Source organism: Balaenoptera musculus, chromosome 3 (genome assembly GCF_009873245.2).
Source record: "Balaenoptera musculus isolate JJ_BM4_2016_0621 chromosome 3, mBalMus1.pri.v3, whole genome shotgun sequence".
Taxonomy (NCBI): Eukaryota; Metazoa; Chordata; class Mammalia; order Artiodactyla; family Balaenopteridae; genus Balaenoptera; species Balaenoptera musculus.
Genome location: NC_045787.1, coordinates 101,051,088 through 101,077,580, shown reverse-complemented (window position 1 = coordinate 101,077,580; position 26,493 = coordinate 101,051,088). Strand labels below are relative to the sequence as shown.

Here is a 26,493-nt window from a genome sequence, read left to right as displayed (position 1 = left end):
TTAATAATAAGAAAACATATGCAAGTAAAAAATCTTTCTGGAAAAGGTAAATATATAATAAAGGTAGTGGATCAATCACTTATAAAGCAAACATGATGGTTTAAAGACAAGAAGTAGTAAATTTAAATTAAATTCCAATAGTTAGTTAAGGGATGCATAAAATAAAGAAGTAAAATGTGTCATCAAAAGTATAAAACATTGGGGCAGGGGGCTGGAGTAGTAAAAAGATAAAGCTTTGGAATGTGTTCAAATTTAATTTGCTACCAGCTTAAAACAGGCTACTACTTACATAGGATGTTATATATGAACCTCACAGTAACCACAGGGAAAAAAACTTACAGTAAATACACAAAAGAAAATGGAAAGAATTTTAAATATAACACTGAAGAAAACCACCAAAACACAAAGGAAGAGGGAAAGAGAAGAAAGGAACAGAGAGGAACTACAAAAACAACCAGAAAACAATTAACAAAATGACAAGTACATATTTATCAATAACTACTTCAAATGGACTAAAAATAGCCAAGAAAAAGACAGTGAGGGACTGTTTGAATTAAAAAAAAAAAAAAAACAGATCCATCTCTATGCTGCCTACACAAGACTTACTTCAGGAGAAAGGACTCACACAGACTGAAAGTGAAGGAATGGAAAAAATTTCAATGCAAATGTAAATAAAAAGAAAGCTGGAGTAGCTATACTCATATCAGACAAAACAGACTTTAAAACAAAGACTATATTAAAAGACAAAGGGCAAACATAATGATGAAGGTGTCAATCCAGCAAGAAGATATAACATTTATAAATGTATATGCATCCAGTAGAGGAGCACTAAGATATACAACACAAATATTAACAGACTTAAAGGGAGAAATTGAAAGCAAAACAATAATAATAGAGGACTTTAACACCCTACTTACATCAATGGATAGATCATCCAGAAAAAAAATCAAAAAGAAAACATCAAACTTAAATCACACATTAGATCACGTGGACTTAATATATAGAACATTCCATCCAAAAGCACCTAAATATACATTCTTCTCAAGTGCACATGAAACATTCTCCAGGATAGATCATATATTAGGTCACAAAAAAAGTCTCAATATAAATTCAGAAAGGCTGAAATCATATCAAGCATATTCTCTGGCCACAATACTATGAAACTAAATATCAATCACAAAAAGAAAATAGTAAAAACCATAGAAACGTGGAAATCAAACAACATGCTACCAAACAACCAATAGGTCACTAAAGAAATCAAAAAAATACCTAGACACAAATGAAAGCAGAGATACAACGTACCAAAATCCATGAGATGCAGCAAAAGCAGTTCAAAGAAGAAAGACCATAGCAATATAGGCCTACCTCAAGAAACGAGACAAATCCAAAATAAATAATCTAAATTTACACATAAAGGAAACATAAAAAGAATAAATGAAGCTCCACATTCGAAGAAAGGAAATAATAAAGATCTGAGCAGAAATAAATGAAATGGACATTTAAAAAACAACAGAAAAGATCAATGAAACTAAGAGCTAGTTCTTTGAAAAGATAACCAAAATTGACAAATCCTTAGCTAGACTAACCCCCCAAAAAAAAGAAAAAGAGGGGACTCAAACAAATAAAATCAGAATGAAAGAGGAGAAATTACAACTGATACCACAGAAATACAAAATATCATAAGGGATTACTATGAACAATTATACGCCAACAAATTAGACAACCTAGAAAAAATGGAAAATTCCTAGAAACATCCAAGCTTCCAAGACTGAATCATGAAGAAATAGAAAATTTGAATAGAACAATTACTAGTAAGGAGACTGAAACTGTAATCAAAAGCTCCCAACAAACAGAAGTCTAGGATCAGATGGCTTCACTGGCAAATTATATAAAACATTCAAAGAATACCAATCCTTGTCAAACTCCTTCTCAAACTCTTCCAAAAAATTAAAGAGGGGGCTTCCTTGGTGGCGCAGTGGTTGAGAATCTGCCTGCCAATGCAGGGGACAAGGGTTCGAGCCCTGGTCTGGGAAGATCCCACATGCCGCGGAGCAACTGGGCCTGTGAGCCACAACTACTGAGCCTGCGCGTCTGGAGCCTGTGCTCTGCAACAAGAGAGGCCGCGATAGTGAGAGGCCCGCGCACCGTGATGAAGAGTGGCCCCCACTTGCCGCAACTAGAGAAAGCCCTCGCACAGAAACGAAGACCCAATACAGCCAATAAATAAATAAATAAATAAATAAATAAATAAATAAATAAATAAATAAATAAAAATCAACCCTATTATCCCCAAAAAAAAAAAAAAAAAAAAAAAAAAAAAAATTAAAGAGGAAGAAAACCTTCCAAACACATCTTATGAAGCCAGCATTACCCTGATACCAAAACCAGACAAGGACACCATAAAAGGAAATTACAGGCCAACATCCTTGATGAACAAAGATGTAAAAACCCTCAACAAAATATGAGCAAACCAAATCAAGCAATGCATTAAAAGAATCATACACCATGATCAAGTGGGATTTATTCCAAGGATGTAAGAATGTTCAACATCCGCAAATCAATCAACATGATACCATATATTAACAAAATGAAGGATAAAAATCACATGATCATCTCAATAGATGCAGAAAAAGCATTTGAGAAAATTCAACATCCATTTATCATAAAAATTCTCAACCAAGTGGGTATGGAGTGAACATACCTCAACCTAATAAAGGCCATATATGACAAAGCCACAGCTAACATCATACTCAATGATGATCAGGAATAAGAGGATACCCACTCTCACCACTTCTATTCAACACACTACTGGAAATCCTAGCCGTAGCAACTAGGCAAGAAAAATTAATAAAAGTGATCCAAATCAGAAAGAATGAAGTAAAACTGTCACTATATGCAGATGACATGATACTATACATACAAAGTTCTAATGATACCACAAATAAAACCTGTTCAAACCAATAAATGAATTCAGTAAAGTCACAGGATACAAAATCAATATACTTAAGTCTGTGGTTTTTCTATACACTAAGAATGAACTATCAGAAAGAGAAATTAAGAAAATCCCATTTACCACTACATAAAAAAGAATAAAATACCTAGCAATAAATTTAACCAAGGAGGTGAAAGACCTATACACTGAAAACTTCAAGACACTGACGAAAGAAATCGAAGAAGACACAAATGAATGGAAAGATATTTCATGCTTATGGACTGAAAGAATTTATACTGTTAGAATGTCTATACTACCCAAAGCAATCTATAGATTCAATGCAATCCCTATCAAAATTCCAATGGCATATTTCACATGACTAAAACAAACAATCTTAAAATCTGTATGGAACCACAAAAGACACCAAATAGCAAAAACAATCTTGAGAAAGAAGAACAAAGCTGGAGGTTATCATGCTCCCTGATTTCAAACTACAGCAAACCTTTAAAAAGCACATGTTTGAACTGCACTTACCCACAGATTTTTTTCAATAATAAATACTAGATAGAGTACTACACAATCTGAGGTTGGTTTAATCCAAGGATGCAGAACCATGGATATGGAGGAACTGTGTATACAAGGGCCAACTATAAGTTATACATGAATTTGCAACTGCATAGAGAGTGGCAACCCTAACCTCCATAATGTTCAAGGGTCAACTGTACACTACAAAGCTACAGTAATCAAAACAGTATGGAACTCACACAAAAACAGACACACAGATCAATGGAACAGAACTGAGAGTCCAGAAGTAAAACCACAAATATATGGGCAATTAATTGACAACATAGGAGCAAAGAACATACATGGAGAAAGAATAGTCTCTTCAATAAATGGTGCTGGGAAGACTGGACAGCTACAGTCAAAAGAATCAAACTAGACCACTATCTCACACCACACACAAAAATTAACTCAAAATGGATTAAAGACCTGAATGTAAGACCTGAAACCATAAAACACCTAGAAGAAAACATAGGAGGTAACTTCATTTATATGAGTCTTAGAGATATTTTTGTGGATCTAATTCCAAAAGCAAGGGAAACAAAAGCAAAAATGAACAAATGGGACTACATCAAACTAAAAAGTTTCTGCACAGTGAAGGAAACCATCATCAAAACGAAAAGGCAACCTACCGAATGGGAGAAGATATTTGTAAATCCAATAAGAGATTATTATCCAAAATATATAAAGAACCCATACAACTCAAAAACAAACAAGGTGATTAAAAAATGGACATTTTTTAATGAATAGACATTTTTCTAAAGAAGACATACAGATGGCCAAAAGGTACATGAAAAGATGTTCAACATCACTAATTATGAGGGAAATGCAAATCAAAACCACAATGAGAGATCACCTCACACCTGTCAGAATGGCTATTAGCAAAAAGAAAAAAATTATAAATATTGGAGAAGATGTGGAGAAAAGGAAACCCTTGTACACTGTTGGTGGGACTGAAAACTGGTGCAGCCACCATGGAAAACAGTATAGAGATTCCTCAAAAAATTAAGAATAGAACTACCATCTGACCCAGCTATTCTACTTCTAGGTATTATCTGAAGAACACAAAAACAATTTGAAAAGATATATGAACCCCTACGTTTATTGCAGCATTATTTACAATGGTCAAGATATGGAAATAACCTAAGTGTCCATGGGTGCATGAATGGATAAAGAAAATGAGGTACATATACACAAAGGAAAATTACCCCACCACAAAAAAGAATTAAATTCAATCCTGCCGTTTGCGACAACATGGATGGACCCTGAAAGTTTTATGTTAAGTGACGTAAGTTAAGCAAAGAAAGACAAATACCGTAAAATTTCACTCATGTGTGGAACGTAAAAAAACAAATGAACAAACAAAATAAAACAAAAACAAACTCATAGATACAGAGATCAGATTAGTGTTTACCAAAGGGAAAGGGAGTTGGGGGGAATGGGTGAAATGGGTAAAGGGCGTCAGCTGTATGGTGATGGATGGTAACTAGAAATGTGCTGATGATCACGTTGTAGTGTGTACAGGCATATTTAGGGGATATTTTGGGTTCAGTTCCAGACTACCACAATAAAGAGAATACCGAAATAAAGTCACACGAATTTTTTGGTTTCCTGGTGCATACAAAAGTTATGTTTACACTATACTGTAGTCTATTAAGTGTACAGTAGCATTGTCTAAAAATACCATGTACATACCTTAATACCTTAAAAGCACTTTATGGCTAAAAATGCTAACCATCATCTGACCCTTCAGTGAGTCATAGTAGTAACATCAAAGATCACTGATCACAGATCACCATAACAAATATAATAATGATGGAAAAGTTTGAAATACTGTGAAGATTACCAAAATGTGACACAGAGACAAGGTGTGAGCAGATTCTGTTGGAAAAATGACATCGAAGACTTGCTCACTGTAGGGTTGCCACAAACTTTCAATTTGTAAAAAAAAAAAAAAAAAATGTGTGAAGCACAATAAAGCAAAGCACAATGAAACAAGGTATGCCTGTAGAGATGTCAAATTATAATGCTGCACACCTGAAACTTACATAACTTAAAAATATTATTCTGGGACTACAAAGAAAAACTTGAATTGGAAAAAGATTTAGACCACATTTATTTAATCCAAGTATTAACTATAACTGAGCAAGTATTTCTCAAACACTCTCCCTAATATTTAAAGTTACAGAGCCTTACTTCTACTCTTAACTATTAACTTCATTTTGGAGCTACTCAGAATTAAGCAAAGTAGAGTTGACCCTTGAAAAACACAGGAGTTAGGGGCACTGACCCTCCATGCAGTCAAAAATCCATGTATAACCTATAGTCGGCCCTCCATATACATATTTCAGTTCATCTGTGTCTGTGGTTCCAGATCCTTGGATTCAACCAACCTTATATTGTATAGTACTGTAGTATTTACTATTGAAAAAAATCCATGTATAAGTGGACCCACACTGTTCAAACCCACATTGTTCAAAGGTCAACTGTGTACTATTCAGACTCTGTCGCCCTATAAAATAATTTTGGCTTCCTCTCCCTTCCTACCATACCTCCTTAACAGAAGAAATGGATCAATCCTAGGGCTCAGATTTACTCTGCCTTACTGTTTGAGCTTTTCTAAGGCTGCATTTCAAATTTTTCTACCACAGTTCTGCTATCCAAATTGCCAACTTTTCCTTTTACCCAACCTTCAAGTCTCCTCTTCTCAAACTTGTCGATTAAGCATGACTCAAAATTCATAATTATTCACACAGAATTTCTCAGAGTTGAAGAGATATAAGCATAAGTAAATCTGCTCTGCTGTATTTCATATAAGCCAACTCATTGTTGAGAGAATTACTGTGTACCTAACATGTACATTCAATCAAGCTATACACATAATATAACTTTGGGTTTCTAAAATAACACCAAGAAAAAGATCAATAAAGGGACAGATGAGAACTGCTTCAATTTTCTCCAAAACTTCCTTTCTTTAATGGTTTCAAAGTGTCTCAAAAATATTTATCTCTACCTTACCCAAGATGGCTAAATTCCATAAACAGCATTACATTTCACTGAGTAAATTAAACAGACATTTAGTCTCCAATCCGAATAAAAGTACCTCAGCTTTATCACGCAACATAATTTTACCTTAAAACATGACTCAGCACAGATCTTTGGTGAAAAAAAAGACGATCTCACTCTGATTCTTTGAGATACATATTGTTTTATGAGTCAATGAATGCAAAAACTTCTTACATAACTACTAATGTATTTCAACACATATTTTGTCATTGAAGTATAGGATCAAGAGTCATATTTTTTTTTAAATCAAGAATATAAAGCAAACACTGTAAAGACCAAACTAAAATTTCATTTCCCAGGACAAGGCTAGGCAGTTTTCTAACACTGAGCAAACAAATGAAACTGTTATGAGTTAGGAAAAGTTGCAACTAACAAACAGGGGCTGAGGAGTATCCTAAACAAACACCAAACAAAACAACCACACCAATATAAATATGATACACAAGAAAGAGGGTTTTTGAAAGTGGGAGAGGTGAAGGACAAGAGGGCAAGAAAGAGAGAGGCTCAGAAAGAAGGCTGAGGACAAAGAGTAATGAAGGTTTTAAGTTACTAGCTGCGTCTCTTGATCAAAGTTTTTGGCTACTGAACTGCACGAATGCAATCCAACTCATGGGCAAAAGCAAGCTTTTTTATTTGTTCTTACACCCAGTGAATTTTCAACTATAAACTTATACTCCACCCAATTCCAATTGTTCTAAGAGTATTTTTGAGACTACTATAAAAAGTCATTGATGGTGAGGTGATGAAAGTTAGTCTGATAGCTTCAAACACCACTAATTTTCAGTGATGCTTATCAGCATCCCCAATATTCAAGACAAGTATATTTTTTCCCAAGAAAAGCTCAAGAATTGGCAAGAATACAAAATTCACATATTGTATGAAAATACAATCTCACCATCACTCTCCCAAAATTAATTTAATTGAACACTTCATTTTATATTTCAGCATTCCACTTAAGTGACAAAACAACATTAATTAAAGTCACAAAATAACACTTGGAGGTCTAATACTCTCAATACTGCTTGGTACTTCAGTTCCTTATAGGTGGGCAACAGTTAAGCATGTTATTAAAAGAAATATTATCATGATGTTTCTTTCCATTTTCAGGTCCAGTATTGTTCATGTAGGAAGGATTAGAACAACAGTATTAACATTCTTAACAGGAAATTTAAACTCTACAGATTTGGTCAAGAAAAACTAAAATCTGGGACTTCCCTGGTGGTCCAGTGGTTAAGAATCCATCTTGCAATGTAGGGGACGCTGGTTCGATCCCTGGTCGGGGAACGAAGATCCCACATGCTGCGGGGCAACTAAGCCTGTACGCCACAAATAGAGAGCCCAAGTTCCACACTACAGAGCCCATGTGCTCCGGAGCCCATGTGCCACAACTAGAGAGAAGCCTGCACACCGCAACAAAAGACCCCATGTGCTGCAACTAAGACCATTAAAAAAAGAAAGAAAGAAAAACTAAAATCTGATTAGAAATAACTAAGTACAGAATTATCACATAGGCTATGTTCTTTTCCAAGGAAGTTTTGCTTTCAGGCATTCTTAACCTTTAGAACAAATGCTTATACTTCTAGCTCAGCAGTTTTCAACACATGGTCTGGAGACACTTAGGGACAGGGGTAGGTGGTCCATGAGACTCTTTCAGGAGGGCAGTGATATCAAAATTATTTTTATAATAACACCAAGATGTTATTTACCTTTTTCACTCTCATTCTCTCACAAGTGAAAGTCAAGTTTTCCAGAGGCTATGTGAATGTGACATGGCAATGGATTGAAGGCAGAATCCATTGTTTTTTATTAAGCCATACATTAAAGAGATGTGCAAAACATGTAAAACAAGGCCACTTTTCTCACATTTTTTTAAATTTGGAAAATAGCATCAGTTGTGATTTTAAAATACTATTGTTGTTATTTTAAAATGAATTAATATAGCAATATTTTTATATTTGTTTTAATTTCTCATATGGTAAATATCAATAGCTATAACCCACAATAACAAAAGCCCTCTGGGATCCTCAAAAAGTTTTAGGAGTCTAAAAGGATCATTTGAGACCCAAAAGTTTGAGAATTACTGTTCTGTCTGATTAGGAAGCCCTAATATGAACAAATAGGTGCAATGAGTTCCAGACTTGGTAACAGTCATTCCATTAAAACACCATATCACCCACATTTAGTAGTAATATTCTAGCAATTAACCCCAAATAAAAGGAAAAGCCACCCCACTGTAAAACAGAAGAAAAGAGTCCTTTCAGTGATAATTCTATATTTACACATTTAAAAATTAGTCTTAATTTCAAAGAACATTAAAAATAACATCACCTACAAACAAGTAATGTTTATTACAATATATGGAATATTGAATAAATATTATATATTATATACTATTCAGTTACTATCCTCTTTAGGCATAAACAGTTAAGAAAAAATGGATTCTCTCTTACAATTTTACCCTCAATCTGCAAGCTTACAAATCTGTTCTTCTCACAATATGCTTCTTTATATTTAAATCAAAAATAAAAATAAAACATGAAATCATATTATTTTTCAAGGCTTTATACTTCTTATGATTACATAGGGAATTACAAAAATGATGCTGTATTTCAGAATATTAAGTCCTTCATCAACATTTAGTTATACCCTATTCAAAAATAAGGTCTGTTTTTTATGTAAGATTATTGTGTGATTAATTAATCACTGAAAATATTAATAGTATAATTACCACACAACATAAACTATCCTAATACCTGGACCATATAAACCAAATTGAAACCACTATCTGTTAACCTTTCCTTCTTATATTGATAATGCATAGCATTCTTTAAACACACACATTCTCCATAAACTACAAATGTAACAGAAAAACTTTGTACACTTCTATCCAACAGTACCAATATACATATTCACATATAAATTAGTAAAAGTTTAGCAATGCATAACTTATAGAAATTCCCATACAGAAAGGCCTCTATAAAGAGACAGAAATATTACATATACTTAAGATGTCTTCTAAATGCAATTAAGCTAATACAGAAAAAGGAAGTCTAAGAAGCTGCTACATAAACTGTTGGTTATTTAGGCTGAAATAAGTCTACACTAACTACCACCTCACCTGTATAGTATTCTTCATTATTTTTGTTAATACCAAAATATAATAGGTAATGTTCTAATTATTTTATTCACTTAACTTTCATGGTTTTGACAATATTTTCTTTCTTTTTTCTCAAAAAGACACTTATAAGATATACAGAAAGAGCAGAATTTCTTAAATTCTTAAAACATGGTCAGAGAAACTCTAATCTGGCAACTTAATGAATAAAAGAAATTTTAGAAATTATTTAATGCATATACCCACGTTTAAAAGGCTTATACTATTACCTACAACCTTTCTCCAAAGTGAACAGTATGATAAAGTGTTCATACAATATGGAATCACCAAAGCCCACTTAGCTAGGAGACAGGGCTAAATAAACCAATAAACAAGACATAAACCAAGAAGCCAGAAGGGTCAGTATAAAGAATGAAGAGAAGTTTTTCTAATTCTTTGAAGACAATACTATGACGAGTGTTAATTTTAGAAACAGCCACTGCTGCTATTATCAAATTATTCTTTAGAAGTACATAGTTCAGGCAACATCAAAAAGTCAAGCCGTGCTCACTTCGGCAGCACATATACTAAAATTGGAACGATACAGAGAAGATTAGCATGGCCCCTGTGCAAGGATGACACGCAAATTCATGAAGCGTTCCATATTTTTATACACAAAAATAAACTCAAAATGGATTAAAGACCTAAATGTAAGGCCAGACACCATCAAACTCTTAGAGGAAAACATAGGCAGAACACTCTATGACATAAATCACAGCAAGATCCTTTTTGACCCACCTCCTAGAGAAATGGAAATAAAAACAAAAATAAACAAATGAGACCTAATGAAATTTAAAAGCTTTTGCACAGCAAAGGAAACCATAAACAAGACCAAAAGACAACCATCAGAATTTGAGAAAATATTTGCAAATGAAGCAACTGACAAAGGATTAATCTCTAAAACATACAAGCAACTCATGCAGCTCGATATCAAAAAAACAAACAAACCAATCCAAAAATGGGCAGAAGACCTAAACAGACATTTCTCCAAAGAAGATATACAGATTGCCAACAAACACATGAAAGAATGCTCAACATCATTAATCATTAGAGAAATGCAAATCAAAACTACAATGAGGTATCGCCTCACACCGGTCAGAATGGCCATCATCAAAAAATCTACAAACGATAAATGCTGGAGAGGGTGTGGAGAAAAGGGAACCCTCTTGCACTGTTGGTGGGAATGTAAATTGATACAGCCACCATGGAGAACAGTATGGAGGTTCCTTAAAAAACTAAAAATAGAGCTACCATACGACCCAGCAATCCCACTACTGGGCATATACCCTGAGAAAACCATAATTCAAAAAGAGTCATGTACCAAAATGTTCATTGCAGCTCTATTTACAATAGCCAGGACATGGAAGCAACCTAAGTGTCCATCAACAGATGAATGGATAAAGAAGATGTGGCACATATATATGATGGAATATTACTCAGCCATAAAAAGGAACGAAACTGAGTTATTTGTAGTGAGGTGGATGGACCTAGAGGCTGTCATACAGAGTGAAGTTAAGTCAGAAAGAGAAAAACAAATACCATATGCTAACACATATATATGGAATCTAAAAAAAAAAAGAAAAAAAAATGGTCAGAAGAACCTAGGGGCAAGACGGGAATAAAGATGCAGACCTACTAGAGAATGGACTTGAGGATACGGGGAGGGGGAAGGGTAAGCTGGGACAAAGTGAGAGAGTGGCATGGACATATATACACTACCAAACGTAAAATAGATAGCTAGTGGGAAGCAGCCGCATAGCACAGGGAGATCAGCTTGGTGCTTTGTGGCCACCTAGAGGGGTGGGATAGGGAGGGTGGGAGGGCGGGAGATGCAAGAGGGAAGAGATATGGGGACATATGTATATGTATAACTGATTCACTTTGTTATAAAGCAGAAAGTAACACACCATTGTAAAGCTATTATACTTCAATAAAGATGTTAAAAATAAATTAAAAAAAAATCAAGCCACTCACTTGAGAAACAATTATTTAACAATTTAACATATGCACGGTCTCAAATAGTATATTTAATATCATTTCCATAGTTAGAGATCTTCCAAGAATAGTAATTTATGACAGGAAAAAAAAAAGGTTATTTGACTTTCTGTGATGAAGTATCAGCTGATAAAGAAATTCCAAGGAATAAATGATTGCAAATTAGGTCAATATGGCCTATATAAACCATCTGATGTCAAGGAAATAATTTAAGACACAGAAGCATTATTCGGAATCACAGATCTTCAAAAAAATTTTCCCCATAAATTGCAAAATCTGTCCCATGCATTTTCATGAAGTGTCATATCAACAATTCAACTAAACTTTTCTTCAAGTAAATAAAAAAAAAACTGAATTAATTCTAATAATTAAAACCTATGCTTCTCTAGAAAGTGATTATTTTTAGGCACCTGAATTGTACAGTCAGTTAATTAAATAACTACCTGCATATGTCCTTGGTTTATCGTTTCTGATCATTTAAAAATTACTCATCACTGACTTTTTTTCCTTCTATTTCTGGACCTCTAAAATTAAATTTACCTAATCATAGGGTGATACAAATGATATTAATTAAAATAAATAAGTTTTTGAAATTACATGGTTATGTCTATTTGTCAAAAGTGGAATAAACTCAAAATGTAATAATATGATTTTACATAATATTAATATATCAAACTTTAAACATACGATCACAAAAGTTAAAAAGCTATAGGAAATATTGGAGATTATGTACTGCAACTTCACATCTGATGATAGAAAACAGTCTACTATTCTCATTAAAGAATTTACCATTTCAACCATTTACCAAGGGCCCACAATCGTCAATCATTCTGCTCAGTTTCAAGGATAAAAATATGATTCTCACTGCCCTCAAAAAGTTCAAATTTTAATGGAGGAGAGAGACATAAGTAAATAGAAATATAATATGGTATGATGAAAGAAAAATGAAGATATATTCAAAATAATTTCAGATCAAAGAAGAAGCTTTGTCTGGAACGAAACAGATACCAGAAAATGCATTGCAAAAGAGGAGACACTTCAGCTGGGGACTGAAGAAAGAAGAAATTCATTGAGAAAGAAAGACATTCCAGAAAGAATACAGATATATGAAAATAATAAGATCTATTCAGAGAACACTAAGTTTAGTGCAACTAAAAAGTGGGTCAAGTAGAAAGAGAAAGAAATGTGGACTTTATACTAAATGACAAGTCTCTAAGAGGAATGGAGGGAAGAAGGAAGTGAGATGCACAAAAAGAAGCCCAATTCAAAAAAAAGGTGACAATGAAGACTGGGAGAAGAGAATGAAGTCAAGAGATCTCTTAAGAGACGTAACTGACGTACCTTTTTGATGATTATCCCAAAAAGTCAAAATTAAAGGCACCTAACACTTTCAGCTCGAATGGGTGAGCCACTAATGGAACAAGATAATCCAGAAAAACAAACAGGTCTTTTGGAAGAGAGAGAAATCATTGGAGAAGTAAGGGGAAAGAAGATAGGGAGAGAAATTCTGGGTATATAGAATTTCTGATTCTAGTAGGGACATACATGTATGACTAGATTTTAAGAATGAAGGCTAGCATAAAGAATGGGAAATTATCCTTATATAGATAGTAATTTCATCCTTTCCTTCCTCCCTCCTGTTACAAAAAAATCCAGGATCATAAAAATGAAAGCCACATACTAAAAACAGAAGGAAGAAGCTAGAGTGAGCCTGATTGCTTACTTCTGTGTAGCCATATCAATCCTACAATTGTCTACTTCAGGACTCCTTGTTTATTTTTCCTCACATAACATTGCTTTACTTGTTTAAGCTACTGCTGTCATGATTTTTGATACTGACAGTCAAATTTATTCCTACCCAATCCAGTGGTCATCATGGTTTTGCCTGTGTTCCTCTTCTCTTGACACTCTCTACACTCTCCTATGGGAGACCTCATCCATTCCCTTAGCTTTAAAAACCACCTATGTGTTGATGACTCCCAAATCTAGATCTTCATTTTACTCAATAAATGCTGAGTGGATATTACAAAACAAGACCATTTGAAACATTAAATTTTTGCTATCAGAGAAAGTGATAATGGTATAAAACAATATTCTAATCCTATGGAAAGCTATAAATAATATAAAGAGTCAACCCTCATATGCACACTGCAGTAAAGCTGTACAGTCCTACTGTATATATGTAACAGATTCAGTGAACAAATAAGAGAGAAAAGTGAGATACTGCCAGGGAGGTTAGATAAGGAGAAAGACTTACAGGAGAATCAAAACCTAGAGAGTAGAATTAGATAAACTGTATATTATTTCACAGATATCTCAGTAAATAATTCTAAATAAATCTGTTTTGTTTTTGCTGTGGCAAAATATAAATAGAAAATTTATCATTTTAACCATTTTTAAACGTACAGTTCAGTGGCATCAGGTATAGTCACACTGTTGTGCAACCACCACCACTATCCACCTCCAGAACTTTTTCATCATCCCAGACTGAAACTCTATAACCATTAAACAATATTTTCCCACTTCCCTCTCCTCTCAGCCCCTGGCAACCACCATTCTGCATTCCGTCTCTATGAATCTGACTACTCTGGATACCTCAAAAAGTGGAATTGCACAGCATTTGTCCCTTTGTGACTAGCTTACTTCATTTAGCATAACGTTCTCAAGGTTCATCTATATTGTAGCACGTGTCAGAATTTCCTTCCTTTTTAGGGCTGAATAATATTCCCTTCTATGTATATAACCACACTTTGTATATCCATTCAAAGTTGTTTACACCTTTTGGCTATTGCAAATCACACTATGAACATGGGTGTACAACTATCTGTTTAAGTCCCTGCTTTCAGTTCTTTTATGCATATAATTAGAAGTGGAATTGCTGGATCAAATGGTAATTCTATGTTTAATTTTTGAGGAACAGTCGTACTGTTTTCCACAGCAGCTGCAGCAATCCACATCCCCACCAGTAATGCACAAAGATTCCAATTTCTCCACATTCACACCAACACTAGTTGTTTACTGGTTTTTGGTTTGCTTTTCCTTTATTCAGTTAATAACAGCCACCCTAATGGGTGTGAAGTGGTATGTCTTTGTGGTTTTGACTTACATTTTCCTAATGATTAGTGATATTCAGCATCCTTTCATGTGCTTATTGGCCATCTGTATATCTATCTTCTTTAGAAAAATGTCTATTCAAGTTCTGTGCCCACTTTAAAGTTGGATTGTTTGTATTTTTGTTGTTGAGTTTTAGGACTTCTTTATATATTCTGAATATTGATAAAATATATCTATTTTTTAAAATTTATTTATTTTTGGCTGCACTGGGTCTTCATTGCTGTGCGCGGGCTTTCTTTAGTTGCGGAGAGCGGGGGCTAGTCTTTGTTGTGCTGCGCGGGCTTCTCATTGCGGTCGCTTCTCTTGTTGCGGAGCACGGGCTCTAGAGCGCAGGCTCCGTAGTTGTGGTGCACGGGCTTAGTTGCTCCGCAGCATGTGGCATCTTCCCGGACCAGGGCTCAAACCCATGTCTCCTGCACTGGCAGGTGGATTCTTAACCACTGTGCCACCAGGGAAGCCCAGTATATCTATTTTTAAAGAGAACACTAACAAGCAAGTTGCTACTTAAATGAAACTTACAATATCATAAAAGAATTATAGATTAAATTACTATGAATGCCCCACTTATGATTAAGAGCAGTCTGAAAATACAACCCTTTCAAGTAGCAACTCCAAAATCAAATCATTTTTAAGTCATCAGTCTCTCCTCAAAACAATTAAACACTCTTGTTTTTCTATAAAGCTCATACGAGTACTCAAAAATGTTTTTAAAATTCATGATTGATAAAAACACTAACAAGGAACTAAAATTCACATGATTCACATGAAACACTCAAAACTACACACACCTGTCAGAGTTTCAGAGCCACCATAACACACACCTTCAAGCAATAACACTCGTATTTCAATTTATGTAAGTGCTATGCCCTGGAGTACAGGGGAGCACCCTTATATATGCAGACTAAATGGCGGTCCCTGGAGTCGTGGGGCACAACAGCCCTTTGGCATTCAAGTGCTAAGAGATGTATGTTCCACTTTATTATTACTATCCCTGACATAAATTTTAAAGTTAAAAAAAGTAAAGAATATAATAATAAAAGTGCACTATGGTATTCAATTCAATGACTCCCTAAACTCTAAATTAACTTATTCATTCTTATCCAATTAAAGTATTCAATCCTATTTTTCCAAATGATAGTTTTACTACTTAAGTAGATAGATCTCTTATTTTCATCTCCCCAGCATCCAATCTTCCTTCTTCTGGTAACACCCCAATTTCCCATTAGACAACACCTCTCCCCATTCTCAGTCCCTGAACTTCACAGGTAGTGCCTGAGATGAGTAAGTCTGGGCAATCAAATTCAGTGATTAAATCATTAGACACAAAATAAGACAGTAAGATTCAGTCCTAGAACTTTTGCTGAAATTTTTAGTTAACAGATACTTTTAAAACTGCTAAGCTGGGCTGTTGGTAAGCACCTCTGCCGTCTCATAAGAAGGGCCAATCAGAGAACAAAGCTTACACACACACAAAAAGGCAGAGCATAAAGACAAACTCAAGAATGTCCCTGATGACAGTATTGCAATGTCTTATAGATAAGTCCTTTCCCTGAATTTACAGTACATGAGTTAATAAACTCCTTTTTTTTTTTTCCACTTAGCTTCTCAGGGCTTTCTGTCACTTGCCAGTCCTAACTAGTATGTATGGTTTCACATATAATTAGTTGTGTCCCCTTATCATTTACATCTCAGTTGTCAGTGATAATTTTGATAAGTCCGGGAGGCCTGTCTGTATCAGACTTAAACATGCACTATAGAACGTTTATAATGATAAAAACATTATTACAAAATGTCAACTTATTGTCTCCACGATGACTACTCATTCGGAAAGTATGCTCTTAGAAAAAAAAAGAATGCAAAACTGATAATGTATTACAAAATGTACAACTCTAACAAGTAGAATGTAAACATGTGCTTACAAAAAAAACACATGAAAAAATTCCATTTTATTAAATCTGGGGAAACAAAATATCCCTACTTAATAAGAAACTGTATGTATAAAATCATTACAGTTAGAATAGTAGTGAACAGAAAAAGTGGAGCTGAGAGAAACGTTAACATAAAGTAAATGCAATGTAAACTGGGAAATTTTCTCATTAGTTTTTTCCAATGGCACAAAATATCCATTCTCATTTAGATTTAGAGTTTATGTAAAAATATATCTGTGTTAATTTCCTACAGCCACTGTAATTACTACCCACCTGTGGCTTAAAATAACAAAAATTTATTTTCTCACAGTTCTGGAGGCCAAACATTTGAAATCAGTTTCAACAGGCTGAATCAAGGAGGTTCTATAGGACAATCCTATACCAGGTTTCCATGGCTGCCAGCATTCCTTGGCTTATGGCTATATCACTCCAACCTTGGCCTCTGTAGGCACTTTGCCTTCTCCTCTTCTGTGTATGTAAATGGTTCCTCTGACTCTCTTTTACAAAGACATTTGTGACTGCATTTAGGGGCCACCCAGATAACCCAGAATAACCTCCTGATCTCAATATCCTTAACTTAATCATACCTGTGAAGTCTTTCTATAAGGTAACATTTACAGATTCCAGAGATTATGATATGGATATTTTTTATGCAGCCATTTTTCAGCCTACCACCATGTCGTAAGTCATTTCAATAACTATAATACCACCAAAAAGGCTAAGCATCTGGAAACTATATGCACCTTATATTCTCAAATTAAATTTTTTTACAATGTTCTCTACTTATATTAGTACCAACACAAAAAGCTCCAAAAATGTCATATTTAGAATAAAAAGGGAAGACTCTAGTAAGAAAATATCTACTAAGCATTGCCTTAAGAAGTGATTAATATTAACTAAATTTAACATACTATTCTTTGAAACTACTGAGTTATTATCATGACAATCTATTTTATTACAAATTTAAAAATTAATATAAGACTTTACCTCCAGATCCTAACTGCTTGTAGAATCTGTATTCCAAATGTAGCTGTGGTGCTCTGGATTTCATGGGCTCCTAATTTAAAAAAAAAAAAGCAACAACAAAAAATATTTAAGTTATTAAAATATCACTAGGCCCTAATTCCGAATTTATAAATCTTGGTGTCAACTCTTCCTTTTTTTTTTTTTTTGGTATTCCAAGCATTGTTCCTTATAATATTTCAACTTTTTGCCTTGATTAAAATACAATCTGAGACAGAGTAAAACGGTGTTCAACAATTTCCAGAAATACATATACTATCCATACATATGAAAAGACCCACCTCAATAAAGCAAAATAATATTTAATATTTCAAACATTCAGAAGCATATGAATGCATTAGAAAAGATCTTTAAAAGCTACATAATAAACCAGTAGTTAACTCAGGAGAGGGATCTAGGTTTGAGTAAGGTCAAAGGTGAAGTTTTAATTTCTGTTGATTTTTTTTTAAAGATCAAATATATATATATATATTTCTTTTTTTTTTTAGACAGTACATATGGTCTGTTTTTGCTTCTTTCCAATAGAATACATTTGATCATATTTTTTTTTATATAGCAGGTTCTCATTAGTCAACCATTTTATACACATCAGTGTATACATGTCAATCCCAATCACCCAATTCATCACACCACCACAACCACCCCCCCGCTGCTTTCCCCCCTTGGTGCCCATACGTTTGTTCTCTATATCTGTGTCTCAATTTCTGCCCTGAAAACCGGTTCTTCTGTACCATTTTTCTAGGTTCCACATATATGCGTTAATATACGATATTTGTTTTTCTCTTTCTGACTTACTTCACTCTGTATGACAGTCTCTAGATCCATCCACGTCTCAACAAATGACCCAATTTCGTTCCTTTTTATGGCTGAGTAATATTCCATTGTATATATGTACCACATCCTCTTTATCCATTCATCTGTCGATGGGCATTTAGGTTGCTTCCATGACCTGGCTATTGTAAATAGTGCTGCAATGAACATTGGGGTGCATGTGCCTTTTTTTTTTTCACTTTTTTTTTTTTAACACCTTTATTAGGGTATAACTGCTTTACAATGGTGTGTCAGTTTCTGCTTTATAACAAAGTGAATCAGTTATACATATACATATGTCCCCATATCTCTTCCCTCTTGCATCTCCCCCCCTCCCACCCTCCCTATCCCACCCCTCTAGGTGGCCACAAAGCACCAAGCTGATCTCCCTGTGCTATGCGGCTGCTTCCCACTAGCTATCTATTTTACGTTTGGTAGTGTATATATGTCCATGCCACTCTCTCACTTTGTCCCAGCTTACCCTTCCCCCTCCCCGTATCCTCAAGTCCATTCTCTAGTAGGTCTGCATCTTTATTCCCGTCTTGCCCCTAGGTTCTTCTGACCATTTTTTTTTTCTTTTTTGTTTTAGATTCCATACATATGTGTTAGCATACGGTATTTGTCTTTCTCTGTCTGACTTACTTCACTCTGTATGACAGTCTCTAGGTCCATACATCTCACTACAAATAACTCAGTTTCGTTCCCTTTTATGGCTAAGTAATATTCCATTGTATATATGTGTCACATCTTCTTTATCCATTCATCTGTTGATGGACACTTGGGTTGCTTACATGTCCTGGTAAATAGAGCTGCAATGAACATTGTGGTACATGAGTCTTTTTGAATTATGGTTTTCTCAGGGTATATGCCCAGTAGTGGGATTGCTGGGTAGTATGGTAGCTCTATTTTTAGTTTTTAAGGAACCTCCATACTGTTCTCCATAGTGGCTGTATCAATTTACATTCCCACCAACAGTGCAAGAGGGTTCCCTTTTCTCCACACCCTCTCCAGCATTTGTTGTTTGTAGATATTCTGATGAAGCCCATTCTAACTGGTGTGAGGTGATATCTCATTGTAGTTTTAATTTGCATTTTTCTAACAATTAGTGATGTTGAGCAGCTTTGCATATGTGCTTCTTGGCCATCTGTATGCCTTCTTTGGAGAAATGTCTATTTAGGTCTTCTGCCATTTTTGGATTGGGTTGTTTGCTTTTTTAATATCAAGCTGCATGAGCTGTTTATATATTTTGGAGATTAATCCTTTGTCCGTTGATTCGTTTGCAAATATTTTCTCAAATTCTGAGAGTTGTCTTTTCATCTTGTTTATTGTTTCCTTTGCTGTGCAAAAGCTTTTAAGTTTCATTAGGTCCAATTTGTTTATTTTTGTTTTTATTTCCATTACTCTAGGAGGTAGATCAAAAAAGATCTTGCTGTGATCTATGTCAAAGAGTGTTTTTCCTATGTTTTCCTCTAAGACTTTTATAGTGTCCGGTCTTACATTCAGTTCTCAAATCCATTTTGAGTTTATTTTGGTGTATGGTGTTAGGGAGTGTTCTAATTTCTTTCTTTTACATGTAGCTGTTCAGTTTTCCCAGCACCACTTATTCAAGACATTATTTTCTCTCCATTGTATATCCTTGCCTCCTTTGTCATAGATTAGTTGACCATAGGTGCGTGGGTTTACCTCTGGGCTTTCTATCTTGTTCCATTGATCTATGTTTCTGTTTTTGTGCCAGTACCATATTGTCTTGATTACTGTAGCTTTGTAGTATAGTCTGAAGACAGGGAGTCTGATTCCTCCAGCTCCGTTTTTCCCCCTCAGGACTGCTTTGGCTATTCGGGGTCTTCTGTGTCTCCATACAAATTTTAAGATTTTTTGTTCTAGCTCTGTAAAACATGCCATTCATAATCTGATAGGGATTGCATTGAATCTGTAGATTGCTTTGGGTAGTATAGTCATTTTCACAATATTGATTCTTCCAATCCAAGAACATGGTATATCTCTCCACCTGTTGGTATCATCTTTAATTTCTTTCATCAGTGTCTTATAGTTTTCTGCATACAGGTCTTTTGTCTCCCTAGATAGGTTTATTCCTAGGTATTTTATTCTTTTCGTTGCAATGGTAAATGGGAGTGTTTTCTTAATTTCACTTTCAGATTTTTCATCATTAGTGTAAAGGAATGCAAGAGATTTCTGTGCATTAATTTTGTATCCTGCAACTTTACCAAATTCATTGATTAGCTCTAGTAGTTTTCTGGTGGCATCTTTAGGATTCTCTATGTATAGTATCATGTCATCTGCAAACAGTGACAGTTTTACTTCTTTTCCAATTTGGATTCCTTTTATTTCTTTTTCTTCTCTGACTGCCGAGGCTAGGACTTCCAAAACTATGTTGAATAATAGCGGTGCGAGTGGACATCCTTGTCTTGTTCCTGATCTTAGAGGAAATGCTTTCAGTTCTTCACCATTGAGAATAAGGTTTGTTGTGGGTCTGTCGTATATGGTCTTTATTATGTTGAGGTAGGTTCCCTCTATGCCCATTTTCTGGAGAGTTTTTATCATAAATGGGTGTTGAATTTTGTCAAAAGCCTTTTCTGCATCTATTGAGATGATCATATGGTTTTTCTTCTTCAGTTTGTTAAGATGGTGTATCACATTGATTGATTTGCGTATATTGAAGAATCCTTGCATCCCTGGGATAAATCCCACTTGATCATTTTGTATGATCCTTTTCACGTGCTGTTGGATTCTGTTTGCTAGTATTTTGTTGAGGATTTGTGCATCTATATTCATCAGTGATATTGGTCTGTAATTTTCTTTTTTGTAGTATCTTTGTCTGATTTTGGTATCAGGGTGGTGGTGGCCTCATAGAATGAGTTTGGGAGTGTTCCTTCCTCTGCAATTTTTTGGAAGAGTTTGAGAAGGATGGGTGTTAGCTCTTCTCTAAATGTTCTATAGAATTCACCTGTGAAGCCATCTGGTCCTGGACTTTTGTTTGTTGGAAGATTTTTAATCACAGTTTCAATTTCATTACTTGTGATTGGTCTGTTCATATTTTCTGTTTCTTCCTGGTTCAGTCTTGGAAGGTTATACCTTTCTAAGAATTTGTCCATTTCTTCCAGGTTGTCCATTTTATTGGCATAGAGTTGCTTGCAGTAGTCTCTTAGGATGTTTTGTATTTTTGTGGTGTTTGTTGTCACTTCTCCTTTTTCGTTTCTAATTTTATTGATTTGAGTCCTCTCCTTCTTTTTCTTGATGAGTCTGGCTAATGGTTTATCAATTTTGTTTATCTTCTCAAAGACCCAGGTTTTAGTTTTACTGATCTTTGCTATTGTTTTCTTTGTTTCTATTTCATTTATTTCTGCTCTGATCTTTATGATTTCTTTCCTTCTGCTAACTTTGGGTTTTGTTTGTTCTTCTTTCTCTAGTTCCTTTAGGTGTAAGGTTAGATTATTTATTTGAGATTTTTCTTGTTTCTTCAGGTAGGCTTGTATAGCTATAAACTTCCCTCTTAGAACTGCTTTTGCTCATCCCATAGGTTTTGGATTGTCATGTTTTCATTGTCATTTGTCTCTAGGTATTTTTTGATTTCCTCTTTGATTTCTTCAGTGATCTCTTGGTTATTTAGCATTGTAGTGTTTAGCCTCCATGTATTTGTGTTTTTTACGTTTTTTCCCCTGTAATTCATTTCCAATCTCATAGTATTGTGGTCAGAAAAGATGCTTGATATGATTTCAATTTTCTTAAATTTACTGAGGCTTGATTTGTGACCCAAGATGAGATTTATCCTGGAGAATGTTCCGTGCGCACTTGAGAAGAAAGTGTAATCTGCTGTTTTCGGATGGAATGTCCTATGAATATCAATTAGATCTATCTGGTCTATTGTGTCATTTAAAGCTTCTGTTTCCTTATTTACTTTCATTTTGGATGATCTGTCCATTGGTGTAAGTGAGGTGTTAAAGTCCCCCACTATTATTGTGTTACTGTCGATTTCCTCTTTTACAGCTGTTAGCAGTTGCCTTATGTATTGAGGTGCTCCTATGTTGGGTGCATATATATTTATAATTGTTATATCTTCTTCTTGGATTGATCCCTTGATCATTATGTAGTGTCTTTCCTTGTCTCTTGTAACATTCTTTATTTTAAAGTCTATTTTATCTGATATGAGTATTGCCACTCCAGCTTTCTTTTGATTTCCATTTGCATGGAATATCTTTTTCCATCCCCTCACTTTCAGTCTGTATGTGTCCCTAGGTCTGAAGTGGGTCTCTTGAAGGCAGCATATATATGGGTCTTGTTTATGTATCCATTCAGCAAGCCTGTGTCTTTTGGTTGGAGCATTTAATCCATTCACATTTAAGGTAATTATCGATATGTATGTTCCTATGACCATTTTCTTAATTGTTTTGGGTTTATTTTTGTAGGTCCTTTTCTTCCCTTGTGTTTCCCACTTATAGAAGTTTCTTTACCATTTGTTGTAGAGCTGGTTTGGTGGTGCTGAATTCTTTTAGCTTTTGTTTGTCTGTAAAGCTTTTGATTTCTCCATCGAATCTGAATGAGATCCTTGCCGGGTAGAGTAGTCTTGGTTGTAGGTTCTTCCCTTTTATCACTTTAAGTATATCATGCCACTCCCTTCTGGCTTGTAGAGTTTCTGCTGAGAAATCAGCTGTTAACCTTATGGGAGTTCCCTTGTATGTTATTTGTCATTTTTCCCTTGCTGCTTTCAATAATTTTTCTTTGTCTTTAATTGTTGCCAATTTGAATACTATGTGCCTCGGCATGTTTCTCCTTGGGTTTATCCTGTATGGGACTCGCTGTGCTTCCTGGACTTGGGTGGCTATTTCCTTTCCCATGTTAGGGAAGTTTTCGACTATAATCTCCTCAAATATTTTCTCGGGTCCTCTCTCTCTCTCTCTTCTCCTTCTGGGACCCCTATAATGCGAATGTTGTTGCGTTTAACGTTGTCCCAGAGGTCTCTTAGGCTGTCTTCATTTCTTTTCATTCTTTTTTCTTTAGTCTGTTCCGCAGCAGTGAATTCCACCATTCTGTCTTCCAGGTCACTTATCCGTTCTTCTGTCTCAGTTATTCTGCTATTGATTCCTTCTAGTGTAGTTTTCATTTCCGTTATTGTATTGTTCATCTCTGTTTGTTTGTTCTTTAATTCTTCTAGGTCTTTGTTAAACATTTCTTGCATCTTCTCAATCTTTGCCTCCCTTCTTTTTCCGAGGTCCTGGATCATCTTCACTATCATTATTCTGAATTCTTTTTCTGGAAGGTTGCCTATCTCCACTTCATTTAGTTGTTTTTCTGGGGTTTTATCTTGTTCCTTCATCTGGTACATAGCCCTCTGCCTTTTCATCTTGTCTATCTTTCTGTGAATATGGTTTTTGTTCCACAGGCTGCAGGATTGTAGTTTTTCTTGCTTCTGCTCTCTGTCCTCTGGTGGATGAGGCTATCTAAGAGGCTTGTGCGGTTTTCATGATGGGAGGGACTCTCAACTCTTATATAATGTAATACTCTATCAGTCATCTTTGTCTCCCTAAGGTTAAATCCAGATAGTCAACTTTAAGTGCAGTGTAAAATAAATTAATGCCATAAATGTACACAAGGTTAAGTGGCTATCAGATCAAGCATTAGGGAAATCTGTGTTTGACTCTTTGACCCTGAAGAAGAGTATACTGTGAACATTCATGACTAGAATGGTGGCCCTGATTCTACTTCTCCTGTTCCCAGGAATTCACCTCTAAACTATATATTTCTAATGTAAAGAGAAGTAAGAAATTACAAAAAAGTAAGAAAGAACAAAGACGGAGATAGGAAAATTCTGATAGTAGCAACAATATATATTTTTTTAATTTTTAGCTGGAGTACAGCTTACAATAAAACACACAGTTCCTAAGTATTAGGCCCATGAGCTTTGTAAATTGTATATATCCCTGAAACCACCATCTCAAAAAACCTTTAGCCTCTAAAGTTTAGAGCATTTCAATCACCCTTCTCTCAGAGATAATCACTTTTGGACTTCTATCACCTTTTGATTTGTTTTGTCCATTGTTGGATTTCATACAAATGACATTATACAATATATGTTTTATATGTGTCTGGCTTTTTTCATTCAACATAATGTTTTTGAGATTTTTACACACACACACACACACACACACACACACAGAGAGAACATAAACAGAAGCAAAATAGATTTAACATATAAGAAATAATAAATGTGTGAAAATATTTGCAGGAAACAAAACTATAACCAAGTAATAACACAGGAAAATTGAACAAGATTCAAGAGGAAAGTACAGCAAGCTAACAAAATTTAAACAAAACCAACAAAACTTCAAGAAGTACAAAAAAACTACAATAACAAAATTTAAAACTAATCTACCAGCACATTAACACAACAGAAAAGAGAATTTGGAAACTGGGAGATAGAAAAATGTCTAAAGAATGAGAAAATTTTGTAGACTGCATCTATATAAAGTATACAAAATACATTATGAAGGAAGAAAAATAGAAAATATAGGAAAAAGATTAGAGTTCTGGACAATATAATGAGAAGGTCTAATATGCATTTGATAAGTGTCTCGAGAGAAAAGTGAGCAGAGGGAATAACTGAAGAAATAAATGCAAGAACTGATGAAAGATAAACCAGAGATTCAAGAGGAATGTGAATCCCAAACAGAATAACTAAAACATTTATACTAAGATATATCGTAGTGAAAGAACCAACGACAAAGACTTCAGATAAAGAACCTGTAAAATCCCAGTGGAACAATTATAATCATAAAGATTATTATAAGAGAAAACAATCAGCTTAGTTCTTGAAAGGCAGAATGGTAGGGTACAACTCTAGTTAAAAGCACAGGCACTGAAACTAAATTGTATTGGGTTTGAATTCTAAATTCACTACTTACTAGCTGTTGTAGAGACTCTGGCAAGTTACTTAATCTTTTTGTACTTTTCAGTTCCCTCATCTACGAAAGAGGGATAGAATATTCTTTCTCATTTTGTTTATATACACATATATATGACTTAAAATAGCGCCTTCCACATAGTGGAATTCTTCAGTTAACTATATAAAAGTATATAACCATAAGATATAATAAAAGATGCCCACTCAGGAAATCACAAGTAAAACTAAATACATAACTGGGCTTCCCTGGTGGCGCAGTGGTTGAGAGTCTGCCTGCTAGTGTGGGGGGGCGCGGGTTCGAGCCCTGGTCTGGGAGGATCCCACATGCCGCGGAGCAACTAGGCCCGTGAGCCACAACTACTGAGCCTGAGCGTCTGGAGCCTGTGCTCCACAACAAGAGAGGCCGCGATAGTGAGAGGCCCGTGCACTGCGATGAAGAGTGGCCCCCGCTTGCCGCAACTAGAGAAAGCCCACGCGCAGAAACGAAGACCCAACACAACCAAAAATAAATAAATAAATAAAATAATAATAAAAAAATACATAACTTATTCAATCACTAATATTCCGTAGGTAAAAACAGAAACTCAGATCTAACTTAGTTGAGTCAGTTCAACTTGATTCCAATACTTTACTAGCAGTAAAATTTTATTGTGCCACCATATAACAAAAGTCACCTCACCACAGGATGAATTTTTCATTATTCATGAACGACGGGTTACTATATAACTACAAACAACAAGATATGAGGGTGGTGGCTGAGGTCAAATTTAACAAATTACCTTGAAACATACTATCAATACGAACTAGGGTAACATTAAATAAATGTGAAAACCTTTATAGGAGATAACAGAGTTAAAAGTAGTCACTGAAGTCTGCTCTCTGAACACCACTGTCAACAAATAATGCCTTTATTTGTACCAACGTACAAAAATAAGATAGCACTGAAGGTATACAGACATAACATTTTCAAGTGGTTACTTTTTAGGGAGGTTCT

The 26,493-nt window shown here is 34.9% G+C and overlaps 1 protein-coding gene and 1 non-coding gene across 8 annotated transcripts in view; one reads left to right on the top strand and one right to left on the bottom strand.

Annotated features, from left to right (window-relative positions):
- The window catches only part of CSNK1G3 (casein kinase 1 gamma 3), a 128,314-nt gene that overhangs the window by 52,707 nt on the left and 49,114 nt on the right, over positions 1 to 26,493 (bottom strand). For all 7 annotated transcript variants that reach the window (XM_036847136.1, XM_036847133.1, XM_036847135.1 and 4 more), the window contains exon 4: positions 17,738 to 17,807. In XM_036847136.1, the coding sequence (XP_036703031.1) occupies positions 17,738 to 17,807 (70 nt within the window). The remainder of the gene's footprint in view (positions 1 to 17,737; positions 17,808 to 26,493) is intronic.
- Positions 10,217 to 10,323, top strand: LOC118893752. Its single transcript, XR_005019593.1, has one exon. It is a non-coding gene; the product is annotated as a U6 spliceosomal RNA (small nuclear RNA).